The sequence below is a fragment of the Neurospora tetraspora genome (assembly GCF_033439725.1).
Source record: "Neurospora tetraspora strain CBS 560.94 chromosome Unknown B0H65scaffold_1, whole genome shotgun sequence".
NCBI classification, from domain to species: domain Eukaryota; kingdom Fungi; phylum Ascomycota; class Sordariomycetes; order Sordariales; family Sordariaceae; genus Neurospora; species Neurospora tetraspora.
This window is the reverse complement of record NW_026944383.1, coordinates 2566399-2580630: the sequence shown is the minus strand read 5'-3', so window position 1 is coordinate 2580630 and position 14232 is coordinate 2566399. Positions and strand designations below refer to the sequence as shown.

The 14232-nt window shown below is 53.6% G+C and overlaps 3 protein-coding genes across 3 annotated transcripts; 1 reads left to right on the top strand and 2 right to left on the bottom strand.

Annotated features, from left to right (window-relative positions):
• Window positions 1–558: 558 nt before the first annotated feature.
• Window positions 559–1480, bottom strand: B0H65DRAFT_22424 (ubiquitin-conjugating enzyme/RWD-like protein). Its single transcript, XM_062822100.1, has 4 exons — window positions 1309–1480; window positions 1147–1235; window positions 913–1044; window positions 559–852 (listed from the first exon to the last, which is right to left on the bottom strand). Exons 1-4 carry the CDS (start codon window positions 1359–1361, stop codon window positions 674–676), a joined length of 453 nt encoding a protein of 150 aa, XP_062686106.1. The 5' UTR covers window positions 1362–1480; the 3' UTR covers window positions 559–673.
• Window positions 1481–1589: 109 nt separating this feature from the next.
• B0H65DRAFT_535530 (uncharacterized protein) lies at window positions 1590–7962 on the top strand (the record flags this gene model as incomplete). The annotated part of the gene is made up of 2 exons (XM_062829031.1): window positions 1590–1601; window positions 2277–7962. The coding sequence occupies 2 exons, from the start codon at window positions 1590–1592 to the stop codon at window positions 7767–7769; spliced, it is 5505 nt and encodes a 1834-aa protein (XP_062686105.1). The 3' UTR covers window positions 7770–7962.
• A 683-nt stretch (window positions 7963–8645) lies between these two features.
• On the bottom strand, window positions 8646–13045 carry B0H65DRAFT_514734 (myosin-1). The gene is made up of 3 exons (XM_062828647.1): window positions 12836–13045; window positions 9390–12711; window positions 8646–9315 (listed from the first exon to the last, which is right to left on the bottom strand). The coding sequence occupies exons 1-3, from the start codon at window positions 12836–12838 to the stop codon at window positions 8927–8929; spliced, it is 3714 nt and encodes a 1237-aa protein (XP_062686104.1). The 5' UTR covers window positions 12839–13045; the 3' UTR covers window positions 8646–8926.
• Between the last annotated feature and the right edge of the window lie 1187 nt (window positions 13046–14232).

Here is a 14232-nt window from a genome sequence, read left to right as displayed (position 1 = left end):
CCCTAAACGACTGAATGCGGTTTATCTGTGTCTTTAGTAGTGATCTATTCGAAGGACCAAAAATCACTTACAGACGCCAGTTCCGACAGCGGGTATGTTGTTTGGCATGTAGTATTTGAAATTGCTACCCGGTTCTCTATCGCTGCGAAAACATCTGAAAAGACACAACGCTTCCAAAGGATGTTCTCTACGTGAAAACTCCTCCTTTCCGTGCCTGCCGCGCGCAGCTGCTGTGCTCATCCGTGCCCTTCCCTCGTCCGTCGACGTATCAACCAAGTATTCATTGCCACCCTCTCTTCTGTATGAACCTCCGCTTCTCATCTCCCCAATCACAGGCTCCCTCTGCGTGTTCCATATGCACCGTGGGCTCATAGTACACCGCCGCCGCGTTTCACAAACACCCGGACCGACTTCCGTTGCTTTCCTCCATGATCTCTTCATCATAGCCAGAGCAGCGTCACGTCACTTGTTGACTTGATAACCTGTCTCTCCCAAGACCACAACCAGCCAGCTGCTCTGGTGTTTAGTTATAAGCTAGAACCCAATTGCCGTCCTAAGGCCCGAACTGGTATGGGTCAAAGTTCCCATTTGGGTCAAAATATGTTGGCGCCGCATTAGCCTCGAGGCCCTGTCCCGGCACTTCGTTGAGCCCTGGTGCCAGCCTCCTCCCACCCTACTGGGGCAAGGCATACTTCTGTGTCCATTCCCGGGCGGTGGCGACGGCGACGTTGGGGTTCTCCTTCCAGGTCTTGGCCACGTCGGGGGCGAGCGGGTCGTCGGGGTTGGGAGCGCCTAGGAGGGCTTGGATGGAGAGGAGGATAGTGCGGATTTGCAGGGCGGGGGACCAGTTGTCTGTCGGGAGGTATCATGTGTAAGCTTTTGCATTTGGAAGTATTTAGGAGTCAGACTCACTCTTGAGGACGTCGAGGCAGATGCGACCCAGCTTGTCGACGTTGGGGTGGTAGATCTTGGTAAGGAAGCGGATCTTGGGAGGGGTCATGGGGTAGTCATCGGGGAGGAAGAGTTCGAGCTTGAAGACGCCACCTGCGTTGGCCTGTTAGCGATCATGTATATGTTTCTTGGGACGTTTTGACTGCGATGGCGCAATGAGGGTAGAGATATAACGGGGGGATATGGATGACCAACTCTCATATGGCGATTGCGAAGGGCCGTGGATCTCGACGTCGAAATAGCGAAGGTTGTCCTCGTGGGGGATAGCACTAATACCGGGGACACTGTGATCAAGAAGGGGAGGTTAGGACTGTCTCTGGGCTGCTTGCTCTCGGGATGAGGATGGTATGTACGTACGGCTCGGCCATCAGCCTTTCGGTCTCTTTGACAATCCGCTTCGGAAGCGCCATGCTGATTATATTAACTGCTGTTGGTGTTTATTGCGACAGGAAGCTGGACAAGCAGGCGGGAGAAGTTGCTGTGAGGAAAATCCGGATGTTTCTCGCCGAGGCTGAGAGGGAGGAGGGCAAGTGGAGGGGTTATCGTCGAGTATAAGAGGCAGTTAAGAGGCGTTTCGGAGGCTCCGGTTGACAAATCGAGGCAAACAGTGTATCACGGTGCGGGAGGGCCTGTAAACAATGGAACGCGTGGTAAAGCGGTGATATGGCTAGAATAAAATAGTCGCAAGGCAATCGACTTGTCAGCTTGTTAGAGAGAAGTGGAAGACGGCAGAATCTCTTGCGACACAATTCACGGCCAAGTTCTCGACGACCGAACGAAGGCAGAAGGTGGGATGCGCTGACGGCGGGCGCAATGAACCCGCGGCGTGCCTCTCTGCCCAGGGCGGGGAGTGTCTCACTAACCAAACCATTGAATGACAGCAGCCACGGCCCTGACAGCGACAGGTGATGATCCGTCTCTCTGATCGGATCTCTATTGCGATAAGCGCACAGACCACATGATCGAAAAAGGTACATGGCCAAAGTCACTTTCCTTGGCGTCCACATGAGTGCCGTTCCTGTCTCCAACGGTTCGTCGGCGCCTTGTTGAGGTTGACGCCGTTGTCGGTTTGACCTTCTTGGCTCTTAAGGGTTTCCTCATTGCATTTGTCTTTCAACCGGCCTTCATTCTTCTTCCGCTGATATCGACGCCTCTCGATATGTTTTGCATCGATCGACGGCGACGACGACCTTTGATATCTTGTTCAACATAAAGTCTCATCAAGTCCCGTCAACACAACTCAACTCATCCTTGCTTTACCACTTCAGGTTCAAACTCCAGCACGGAGAATGGGATGAGGGAGGGAACGCACCATGCTGATATAGTCTCACAATATGCCGTCCGTATTTGACTCGACGCCAAAGAAGGCCAAGACAATCATGTCAGCCTTCGACAGTGAGAGCTTCGATGCCGACCTGACCATCCATGTTGATGGCTTGGTGGGCTCCGCAACCATCTCACCCTCGGGCCGTGATGTTGCTCTTGCTTCCCCTGAAGGCCTCGCCATCATAGACCTGGACTCGCCATGGAATCCACCGCGAAGACTGAGCAGTCATGGCCTCCCGTGGCTGGTTGTCGATGTCCAATGGTCTCCTTTTGCAGCCCGTGACTACTGGGTCGCTTCGACAGCAAACCATCGCTGTCTCGTATGGAACCTCAACATGAGGGACGACTCGCCCTCTGGCGCCATCGAACACTCGTTGCAAGCTCATAGTAGAGCCATCACCGACATCAACTTTTCCGCTCACCACCCAGATCTTCTAGCCAGTTGCTCAGTCGACGGTTATGTTCACCACTGGGATCTGAGAAGACCGAGACAGCCAGCCTTGACATACTGTGACTGGTTTGCCGGTGCCACCCAGGTCAAGTACAGTCGTCAAGACCCTCACGTCATTGCTTCAGCTCACGACCGGTGGCTTCATGTCTGGGACGACCGCAAGACCGTCGAACCACTGAAAACCATATGTGCCCACACGTCCAAAATCTACGGTATCGACTGGAATCGGACTGAGGCTTCAAGATTGGTTACCTGCTCCTTGGACAAGACCATCAAGTTCTGGGACTACGAAAAGACCGACGAGCCAGAGCGAGTTATTCGCACCGACTTTCCAGTATGGCGAGCTAGACATACTCCTTTTGGCACCGGCTTGCTTGCCATGTCACAGAATGAGCCGGGTAACCTCTACCTGTACGATCGGCGAACCGCCCCAGAAGCCCCAAGCGCATCAGAACCTGTTGCCGTTTTCTCGGGACACGGAAATCACAAGGTGAAAGAATTCCTGTGGAGAGCTCGAGGATCAGTTAATAGCGAGGGGATAGATGAGCGAGAGTTTCAACTGGTTTCTTGGGGCGAAGATAACGAGTTGCGGTTGCAGAAAGTTGAGCCCGAAATTCTCGAGTCCGTTGGCTATGTGAAAGGGAAGACCGTGGGGAAGAACCTGGCCTTCACCCGCACCCGTAAAGGCGCAGCTTACAAGACTTTCCGCGCAGTTGACGATACTGTCCACCGCGATCGCAGAACTGCCACCATGAGCGACCCGCGTCCGGGAAGCTCAGGTCAGTATCGCAAAAGTGCTCTGAGCTACGGCCTGAATTCCCATCTCCGTCGGGTTGGGCCTACCTGGCAAGGTTCTTCAATGAAGGCAAAGGTAAACAGTGGCAAAAGTATGGACAAGAGTCAGTTGCAAATCGGGTGGATGAAGGGTATCTCTATGACCAAGCGGAAATCCGAGTCCGATGGCCCTGAGAGAGGTAGCATCAAAGACTCTGGCCTCTTCAGCCATGGTGCCTATGACGACGATTGGGCTGAACCCGAGTCCATCCAGGACGAGTTCATTCATGTCAGCAATCGTCTCCCCAACGTAAAATGGGAAAACATCGATATGGATGCTTTGATTCTCAATGCCTCATTGAAGGGACCGTGGGGTGTCAACGACGAGGGAATCTTCATCAAGGTTAAGGTCGATATCCCAACCAGCTATCCCACCAGCAAGGCCCCCAAGTTTTATGTGGAAAAGACATCCTTCATGCCCGAAGAAACTCACGAGAAGATCGAGCGCGAGTTACAGATACTTGCCAACCAGTTCCTCGAAAGGAAACAAAACTGCCTCGAGGTGGCCTTCTCATACTTGCTCGGCGACGTCGACCTCGAAAACAGTACCACCCTCTTTAAGAATGTCAGGGATCTCAACGACGAGGAAATCGAAGCGCTAGCAGACGAAAGCTCCAGCGATGAGGAAGACAGCGATGTTCAGGCTGGAGGATCGGTCTCAATGTCACAGGACCTTACCATGAGCAATGAACTTGATCCGACAGCCACCCTAGCTCCAACACAACGCCCCATTGCAGTGCCGACGCCCAGAAAGTGCGGAGCGAGATTTTCCAACGACGGCAGACTTGTGTGCTTCTTCCCCTCGAAAGAACAACAAGCCCTCGCATTATTCTCGCTCCCCAATTCGGATGCCTATCGTGATCGACAGAAAGGAGAACCAAATTTTGCAGGTTTCGGTCGTCTTGCTCAGGATTCGCCGCCTCCGAGACGTAGATACAACGATGATAACTCGGGTTCTGACGACACAAGTGATGGAACGGAAGATTCGGAATCCAGCTCCTCCAGCGATTCGGAGCCGTCAACCATGCACAAGATCAGTCTATGGTATCAACCTGGTGGGCGTCGTCTTAAGAAGACCTGGAGTGCCAACGACTCCTTGCGCTCTAGCGGAGGAGGCACTGGCGCTGGTACCGGTACTGGGACGGGCATCAGTCGAAGAAGGCTCCCAGCCAGGCCCAAGAATACCATCGCCATTCATGATCTGCGTCGCCTACTCCCATCACAGAAACAGTTTGCTCAGGAGTATGCCATCTTTGGCGATGGCGCTGATGTGTGCATGCATAACGCCATGGTTGCAGAGAAATATGGATATCACGACCTGGTTCACATATGGCATTATGCCGCCATGTTGTTGCGCAACGATATCCCACTTGAAATCCATGAAAACAGAAAAGAGTCTGTTCTTGTAATAGCCAGGGATGCCTCTGCACGGGCTCGGGATGATGAGTATGCACAGCACTTCGGTTGGGACATTAATTTGTCTGGCCGTGTCAAATGGGGTTATCATCCACTAGCTCAGAGCTTGATTGCCGACCTTTTCGACTATTTCGAGAAGGTGGCTGACATCCAGATGTTGGCGATGCTTGCTTGTATCTTCGGAGACTCATCCGCTGAGGATGGGGTAGCTTATGCAGGATCACATCTTCCCCAGCCTGAGACGCCTTTGCCGATGAAGGCCCCTTCTTTCTCACTAGAGTATTTCCCTACCGACCCAGCATTATGGCATATCAACTACAAGAGTCAAGCTGGTAGTGCCATCACGACTCCTAGAACGGTCCACACTCCTGCGATATACTCAGGGTCACCAGGATCCGAGGACGTCATAGCTTTGCTTGAGCCTACGCCCAACTCCTTCTCCGCTGGCGAAACTCCTCCAAAGATGCCTCGCGATCATCTAAGAGAAGTCGACCAAACTCAGAGTCTATCTACATCGCCTAGCAATAGGCTCTTCCACCGCTCCAACTCGGCTGTTTCTGCAGCCTTCAGCCTCCCGAAGACACTGGCTGGGATGGTTTCGGGGTCGCCTCCAGATCCCCCGTCACGAAAGCGGCCTAGCCCTGCCGAAGCCATATTCAATAACCTTACCCCAAGTGTCACCTGGGGAGCTTCAACCGTGTTTGGGGGTACGGCTCCCGAAACACCGGGTACGGAACGAACTTCACTCTCGGATGATGAGACTAGAAGTCATGACATGACCGTCTTGGTACCTGTTGCAGTCTCCGTCGTACCAGAGAACCAAGGTCTCTTTGACGATGACGGATGGCTCAACACGCCTCTTCTCGATCCAAGCCGTAACCATGTCTACTCATATTACCGTTATGCCTACGCTGAAATGCTGCAAATGTGGGGCCAGCCGCTATCTCGCCTCGAGATCATGAAGTTCAATGTCCTCAAGGGCGACAAGACATCGAGCTCTGGGTGCTACGGCGATGGTACACACAGCATGGACGGCTACTACGATCACGAAACGGCCGAGAACACCGCTGCTAACAGCGCCAGCCAAAACCCTGCCTTTGGCGGACGGAAGGAACAACTCCAGGCTTTGATCGCCTCTGGTCGCGGCCTTGATGTTACGGGCATATGCCGCATCCATGAGGAGCAGCTCGATCCGGTGGAGTACACCAGGCCAACCAAGGGCAAATATGGCGGTGCCGTTGGTACATGCCATAGGTGTGTTAAAGCCGGTAACAAGAAAGAACAGAAACAGCTGCGCTGCGTGTACTGTCTCGAGCCCATCGCCGCGCTTTACCCGCCTTGTCTCAGCTGCGGCTGCGCCTTCCACGAAGCCTGTCTGGCTGAATGGCACGAGATGGGCGAAGAGGAATGTCCAGCGGGTGATGATTGTTGCTGTGTCGAAGATGCCGGCAACGGGCACGTGGAAAGATGGTCGGCTTTGCAAGCTGCCGTGGCGGCGATGAATAAGATGAGAAGTGCCGCCAGCGGAAGCCTACACCAGCAGATGATGGACCGCGACAAGGAGAAGAGCTCAGGCAACCAGTCGGGCATATCAAGGAGATCATCCATCAAGACCGTCCTGACCGGCGTCGCCAGCGTCGCCACCGAAGGCACCGGCAGCCGACCGCGTCGGCGAAGCGTACCCACCGACCTCGCCAAGTTCATGCGCGGCGGCCGCTCCGACCCCAAAGCCTACCCTCAGAACGACGACGACTACGACGAAGACGACGACGACCTCCCCATCATCGCCATCACCAGTTCCAACGGCTCCAGCGACCGCAGCCGCAGCGCCCACCCCACCAACCGCCGCGCCGTCTCAACTGCCTCCCCCTCCATCCCGCCCGTCATCACCACCACAACCACAAGCCCGCACCAGTTCGGCCGGCGCAGAGGCGGTAGTTCCGCCTCTCACCTCGCCGCCACCGGGTTAGGCTATGGCAGTGGCTACGGCCATCGATCCTCAAACCTCTCCCACTTCTACATCGCAGCTGACACAGACAACTCGGGCGACTCCGCCGACTCCAACAACGACGACACCGACACTGCCGCCCAATCCACAGCCTCCAACTCCAACCGCACCTCGCAGATCCTGCTCTCGGGCAATGACATCATCGACCGCGAAGAGTGGGAATCCGTCGCTTCCTCGCGCGGCATTCCTTCCCTTTCCAATGACCCGCTCCACCCTTCCCACCATTCTAGATCCGGTTCTAGGTCTGGGTCCGGTGCTTCCTCCCGCTCTGCCTCGGGTGGGTCTGATACCGGTGGTATGAAAGACAGTAGTACATCGTCGTTGACATCAAGGGTAGGTGGAGGAGGAGGAGGTGAAGGTGGTGGAAGTGATAATAGCAGCAGAAGACCACACCACGAACGCACGCCTAGCGGAAACAACAGAGGGTTCACGGCGCTGAAACCGCCACCTTACGGAGACGAGCCGATAAGTGTGGCGAGATTGAGTTTGGGGAATCGGTTGAAGAAACATATTGCTAGTGCTGCTTCTGCTTCTGGTTCAGGGTCGAAGGGTGGTGGTGATTCAGGGTCTGGTGGAAACGGGAATATCGCTGGAAGTGATAGCGGTGGGGGTGAGACTGGTGCTGCAGGAGGAGGGAGTGGCGGTGGCGGAAATGGTAACGGAAATGGGAGTGGTAACGGTGGGAGTAGTGGAGGTAGCTCCTTATTGGGAGGTGGACAACAACGACCGAGTTTATTGAGAAAGAAGAGTACTGGTGTTGGTGTTTGGAGGGCCGGTAACTAGATCAAAGAAACTATAAAGGAAAAGGAGACGGAAGTTGGGAGTTGGGAGTTAAAAGCAATTACTTGCTAGATAGTAATGTAAGGTGTACATAGCTAATAGGTTAGCGAAAAGGGATCTTGAATTGAATTCGACTTTTCTAAAACGTACTTCTTCCCACACTCTTTATTACTCACTTCACTTTTATATTCAATTTCACTTCACGTCTCTTTACTTCGCTTTACCTTTCTCTTCACCTCTCTTTACCTTTTTTTTTTACCTCTCTTTTTACCTCTCTCCTCACCTCTCTTTTTACCTCTCTCTTCACCTCTCGCTTCACTTCTCTTTTTACCTCTCTCCTCACCTCTCTTTTTACCTATCTCTTCACCTCTCCCTTCACTTCTCTTTTTACCTTTCTCTTCACTTCTCTCTTTTCTTCTCTCTTTACCTCTCTTTACCTCTCTCTTCACCTCTCTCTTCACCTCTCTCTTCACTTCTCTTATTACTTTTCTCTTTAGTATTCTCTTTACTTTCTCTTACCTCCCTCCCTCCTTACTTCTCTTTACCTCGCTTTACCTCTCTTCGCTTAGCTCTTCAACGTCATCTTCACCTCTCCTATCTATAAGTAAACTCTTTTCAATCTCCCCATTCACCTCTTTATTACTCCTCCCTATATATATTACAATCAAGGCCGGCATCGTCATATAAGAGCGCCAAGCGTGACACACCAATTGTCAAAGGTAGCTGTGACATATTCCCTATATAGTGTGTGTACTCATTCAAGTTCCCTCTAAGGAACAGAACTCGGCACGATCCATCTTTTGCATCGGGTTAGTTACGTGTGGTAACCATTGTATGTAGAAGCCCTACTTCATGAGTCTGACTCAAGTTCATAATATACGCGAGAAACTACAGTAGATTCCTCTAGATCTAAAACTTTAACATACCGACCGCTGTTCCTTTTCTCAAGGACCATCGAAACTGAAAACTCGCCAAAAGATTCATGCCCCGCCTGCGCTTCTGTCTAAACTGAATATATAAAAAGATAAAAAGATATATGTTTGGATGCACTGCCCGACCACGCTTCCCTTCTCACCACTATAGTCCCTCCTCCCTCTAGTATCCCAGCTTCACTTCACTAGTCACCAATGTCAAGACAACCCGACAACCACGACGGGCAACTACCAATCATCCTCATCATCATCCCTCTTCGCCATCGCCTGCTTCCTCGCCTTCAACGCATCCGCCAAACTGCCCGCTATGCTCGGCGTCGCACTATTCCTGCTCGCATCGCTAGCGTTTCCGCTGCCGTTCGCTCCGTTCAAGCTCATACCCGAATCCCTAGCCTGGAGCGAGGCCACCGCGGGCGCGGGGGCGGGCTTCCGGCCGGCAACTGGTCGCTTGGCGGGCGGCTGGGGAGCCACGCGGCCGCCGCTGGCACCGTTGGCAGCCGGGGGAGGAGGAGGGGGAGGACGGGGGGCAACGACCGGGGGTGCGGGGGCTTGCTCTTCTACGTAGGCCGCGGGAACCCAGGCTTGGCCGCCTCCGGGGGTCTTGGCTAGCCACCAGCCTGTGATAAGGTTGTTAGGATTTGTTGAGAGCAAAAAGATAGATGGTCAGGGATGGGAGGGACGGGAAACATACCGTTGTTCTCTTTCTGGATAATCTCAATCATATCTCCAGCCTTAATGGAGAGCTCGTTCTCCTTTGTGCCGGCAAAGTCATACAGCACCTTGGCCATGATCTTGGGCTTAGCAGCCGGCGCTGGAGGAGGCGGCGGCGGAGGGCGCACGGTCGAGGTGCTGGACTGCTGCCTCGTATGGCTGGGAAGAGGCTTAGAAGCGGCTGGTGTAGAGGCCGCCCCAGGGCGAGCGGGAACGGGCCTGCTAGAAGCCGCAGCGGCAGAAGCAAGAGGGTTGGAAGCAGCGATAGAAGGACCGCCGCCGGGCCGGGGCTGAGCCGTGCGGTTGGGGTTGGCATTTCTCGCCGGCCTTCCACCAGGACCACCGGGCTTGATGAGCTTGCCCTTGGTGATCGGCCTTGGAGGAACAGGCTTGGCCTTGGGTTGCGGCCTGGACACCGAGTTGGGAGGCTCGCCAGGCTGGGTATGAACAGTACTACTCTTGTAGAAGTCTTGAGAGGTCGGGGCGTCCTTCAGCACCTTGACCAACTGCATCTTGCCGGGCTTCTTGGCGTACTCAATGCCGTCACCGATCTTAAGGTTGAAGCTTCCGGGCATGACCCTCTTCATCTGCGTGAACATCTCGGTCTTGAGCACGCAGTTGAGTAGGGGATCGGCCTCTTGTTGCGACCCAACACCCAGGGAGAACCAGTCATCTCTGGCGGTAGACGCCCCAATGAACTTGATAGAAGCCAATGGGAAAGCCTTCTCTGCCATAATCTGGACGTGACCCTGATTGAGAACCTGAGCGACGATGTAGAACTTGCTGTTGGTTACGACCAGGATTCTGGGACTAGGCTTGCTGGAACGACCAAACTTGTGCTCAAGAAGCTCACCGCGGCAGGAGAACACTGCCTTCTCGTTGCTGCCAATGTTGATGGCATTGCGAATCTGAGCACCAGGACCGCTGGTGGCGTTGATGCCAAGGTAGTCACCCAAGAAGCGACGGGAACCCAAAATAGACATTCTCCTGCGCTCCTTGCGGCCTCCCAGCACCTTGTGGCCTTCGTCACGGAGCTGCAGGTACTCGGCACCAACGCGCTTCTTCCTCCAGATACGCTGGATGCGGATGGCAGCCTCTGCCCTGTATGCGAGGTACGCACGCCACATGCGCTGAATGCGCGTCGCCATGTTATGCCAGTACCTGTCTCTCATATGCTCAAGAGCGAACAAAGTCTCGGGCGACTTGATGAAGGCCTTGGTCACACCCAATTGCCACTCCTCCTGCGGGATACTCGTGTCCTTGAGGATCTGCTTCGTCGCCGCCTCATAGGAACCCGTCCAGGTATACTCACCAGCATAAGATGTGGCAGGCGAGAGTAGGAAGAAACGGTCGACAAACTTCTCGAACGACTGACGGTATGCGAAACCGGCGCGGCGAATGCGAACGTTTTCCTGAAGACCGAGATACTTGACCTGATGGAGGACATTGGGCTCATTGTACTCCGTTGGCGACTTGTTCTCGTTGGGCTTGATAGTACGGATATACGAAGGCTGGCACTTCATCAGAGTATCGACTAAAGCGTTGGCGGAAGTTCTGATTCTGTCACCGGCAGAAGGGGGCTGCCTGCGGTTGTCCAAATCGACCTGCTGGGGGAACAGAGTATGGACGAACTGGTTTTGACTGGCCTGGAAGAGGTTCTGGACACCCTTGAGAAGCAAATCCTTGTTCTTGTCCGTGATACCGTCCACACTGTACGTCACATCACCGGCGTAGTGCTTGACAATAAAAGCACCCTGGCGGGGCGTAAGATGGGGGTTCGACATGCCGTTGATACTCTGCATGAAGGTGCGGTCGGAAGCCGCCGGATCAGCGTGAGCAGTCTTGGTGGCATCCTTCATAGCAGAGAAGATACCAGGGGGTCTGGTAGACTCGATCAACTCGCACACAATCTTGTTGTCGAAATACTTGATGGGCGTCCACTTGATCTGTTCCCTCGCATACTCATCCTGCTCGGCCTTGAGTGTCAACTGGATGAAGATTTGCTGGAGCTTTTCGTTCACGTAGTTGATGCAGAGCTGTTCAAAGCTGTTCTTTTCGAAGATTTCGAAACCGTAGATATCAAGGATACCAATTGAGTTCGTCGTAGCCTGGCGAGCCTTGAGGGACACGTTGATGCGCTCCACAATCCAATCGAACAAGTTGTAGTAAATGGCCATTGCCAAGGCATCTCTTGTCGCGGTAGCCTGGGGAACGTTGGCGGGAGACTCGATCACCTCGCCAGGTCTTGGGGTCAAGATACGGATCGTGAGGGCGTGGACCAGCTGAGCGGGATCGACCTCGAGAAGGTATGCCAAGAAATCAACCACAGACTGATCTGATACAGCAGCATATCCATCATCGCCCTCCTTAAACACCAGGTTTCCAGCCCAAAGAATAGCTGACAGCATTCGGAAGATGTTGTCCTGTTCCTGTTGCGAGAGACCGATAATCTTCATGGCATTAAGGGTATCCTGGTACTCGGCCAAATCATCGATACCGTCGACATCGAAGCACTTGGCCTTGCTGGTATAGAGGTATGTTTCGGGTTTCTGGATACCGTACATTTCGCGGTACTGCTGAGACGCTCCTTTTGTGAACTGGTAAAAGATGTGGAAGTTACGCTCGTTGGCAATCTGACCGACGACACGGCTCTTCTCGAGGAGGTAGTTGGTGATGTCGGCACCGATGGGCTCGCCCTGAGCGTTGAAGTGAATCTGGAGGTACTTGCCGAAGCGGGACGAATTGTTATTTCGCAGCGTCTTGGCGTTACCGAAGGATTCTAGCAGAGGGTTTGTCGCGAGCACCATATCCTTGATCTGCTGAATATCGTTCGACCCGCCTCCGGACACATTGGCGATGTACTGCATAATGCGCTTTGCGGCCTCGGTCTTGCCGGCTCCGGACTCGCCCGAGATGATAACGCACTGGTTCTCGCTGTAGGCCTTCATGTTGTAGTAGGCAGATTCGGCAATGGCGAAGACGTGAGGAGGCATCTCCAGACGGTTCTTGCCCTTGTAGCTTTCGAGGACCTCGTCGGTGTAGATGCCCAAGTCGCGAAAGGGGTTGACGGAAACCAAGACATGGCCGATGTATGTGTAGATCTCCCGTCCCTCGAAACGCTTCTTCAAGTTCTCGTTGATGGCCTCGTTGGAGACCTTGCTGAGTAGTGTCAGGTCTGATACACCGATCTCCTTCTTCTTGGTGGTGTCGAAAGTGGCCTTCTTGGGGGCCGAGCTGGACTTGTCTCCGCCAGCAGAGCGCTCGGCCCGCGCGGCCTTGTCCTTTGATCGTTTTGTGATACCCTGTGAGGATAGAGAGACATTGGTTAGTGCTTGTCGGAGTGTGTATGTTGTTGTGGCCGGCGCATTCCCTTGGTCTCGGATTGGGTTGGGCTTGGGTCGGCTTGGGTCGGATGATGCAACTCACCATGGCGGGTGTTGTGTGTCTCTCTCTCTCTCTCTCTCTTTGGTGTACTTTCAAGTTGTCTCCTGAACTGCTATTACCAGCAATTCGCGCTTCCCACCAAGGCTGTCGTGGGATATGTCTGTAACGATCGAATGTCCGCGATAACGGGTACTAGGCGCGGGCCGGTAATAGCTTGCGGTATATTGCGATGAGGGGTGGTGGTGAGGGTGGTATGTCGGAGGAAGAGAGACTGGAACCTGGAAGATGCTGGAGTTGCCAGTGTTGAGTGTCCAGCGCCCGTGATCGTTCCTTGGATGAGATGCGTAATCGCTGGTGCTCCGCCTCCCCTGGCAGGAGCAACGGGAGCGTCCTCTGTGCCAATCCATTGTGCGCTGGTACCTGTACCCTTGATCGAATTGGTGCCTGACGCTGACCGGCCTTCTGTAGCGGGACACATGTACAGTGACGAAGGCCGCGAAACCCACCGCCTAAATATAGGTGGGGCCGTCTGCTCGTTGAGGTTGGTCCCATCAAAGCGACGGGATCCACTTGGGCCTTGACGGGACTTCCCCGCCAGTCGATACGATGAAATGGAAGGAATAGGCCAATCAGAATAGCTCCCCTTGCCTCACAGCCACACTGAATGACGTTCAAGCCACTGACCGATATGGCCTTGTAGGCAAAAGCCACGCAAGCAATCACCGACTTTACACCATCTTGAGTCTCGAGTTCAACTCTTGCAAACGCGAATAACCTCATCAACCTTTACAAACACCCTGTCCGACGGTCAACTCTGTGTACTGGGTGTTGACCATCAACGCGACTCGAGGAGATTTGTGCTTCATTTAACTCGACAGGCAATCATGGACATCTCATCTTATCCGCTGCAAATTTCCCGTCAGTCATTTGCAATGTCAACTGCCTCCTTCCTGTCATGGAATGGAGAAGTGAGGTGACAAGGCAGCTAGCCTGAAAGAACAGCCAAAGAGCCTTTCTGGAAGGAGACTCAAGCTTCATTATATACCCTCTGCGAGCCTTCAGAGCTTCGTTCTTGTACCACATCGGTTTCCTTCTCGACACCAGGAATGCCCATGTTTCGAGAGATATCGTACGATTTTTCCCACGTTTGGTTGCATCCTGATCGCCGTTGCCCATCAAGGCTTCTTCGATTTACACATGCTCCCCAACCGCCTCGTGGTGGTGACAAGGTTTGAACCAAATCGGCATTTTTCCTTGCATGGCCCCCAACGCAAGATATCAGCCTTTTTTTGAGCTTGATTCTTTGAATTCTTGCATGTCTTCGCCATGGTGCTTCCTTCAGAGAGTCTTACATGAGTGAGATGTCCGTCTGAACAGCTCAACCATGTTCAAGGCACACTCTAGTTCATTTTCCAGCTCAGTCGAGGTACCAAATCCAA

Excerpts from the sequence above, each read along its gene's own strand:
- B0H65DRAFT_22424 (XM_062822100.1), bottom strand. The coding sequence starts at position 1,361 with ATGGCGCTTCCGAAGCGGATTGTCAAAGAGACCGAAAGGCTGATGGCC. Across the intron at positions 1,045-1,146 it reads TTCGCAATCGCCATATGAGA|GTGGCGTCTTCAAGCTCGAA; the intron begins GTTGGTCATCCA and ends AGGCCAACGCAG. Across the intron at positions 853-912 it reads CTGCCTCGACGTCCTCAAGA|ACAACTGGTCCCCCGCCCTG; the intron begins GTGAGTCTGACT and ends ACCTCCCGACAG.
- B0H65DRAFT_514734 (XM_062828647.1), bottom strand. Across the intron at positions 9,316-9,389 it reads TATCCAGAAAGAGAACAACG|GCTGGTGGCTAGCCAAGACC; the intron begins GTATGTTTCCCG and ends ACCTTATCACAG.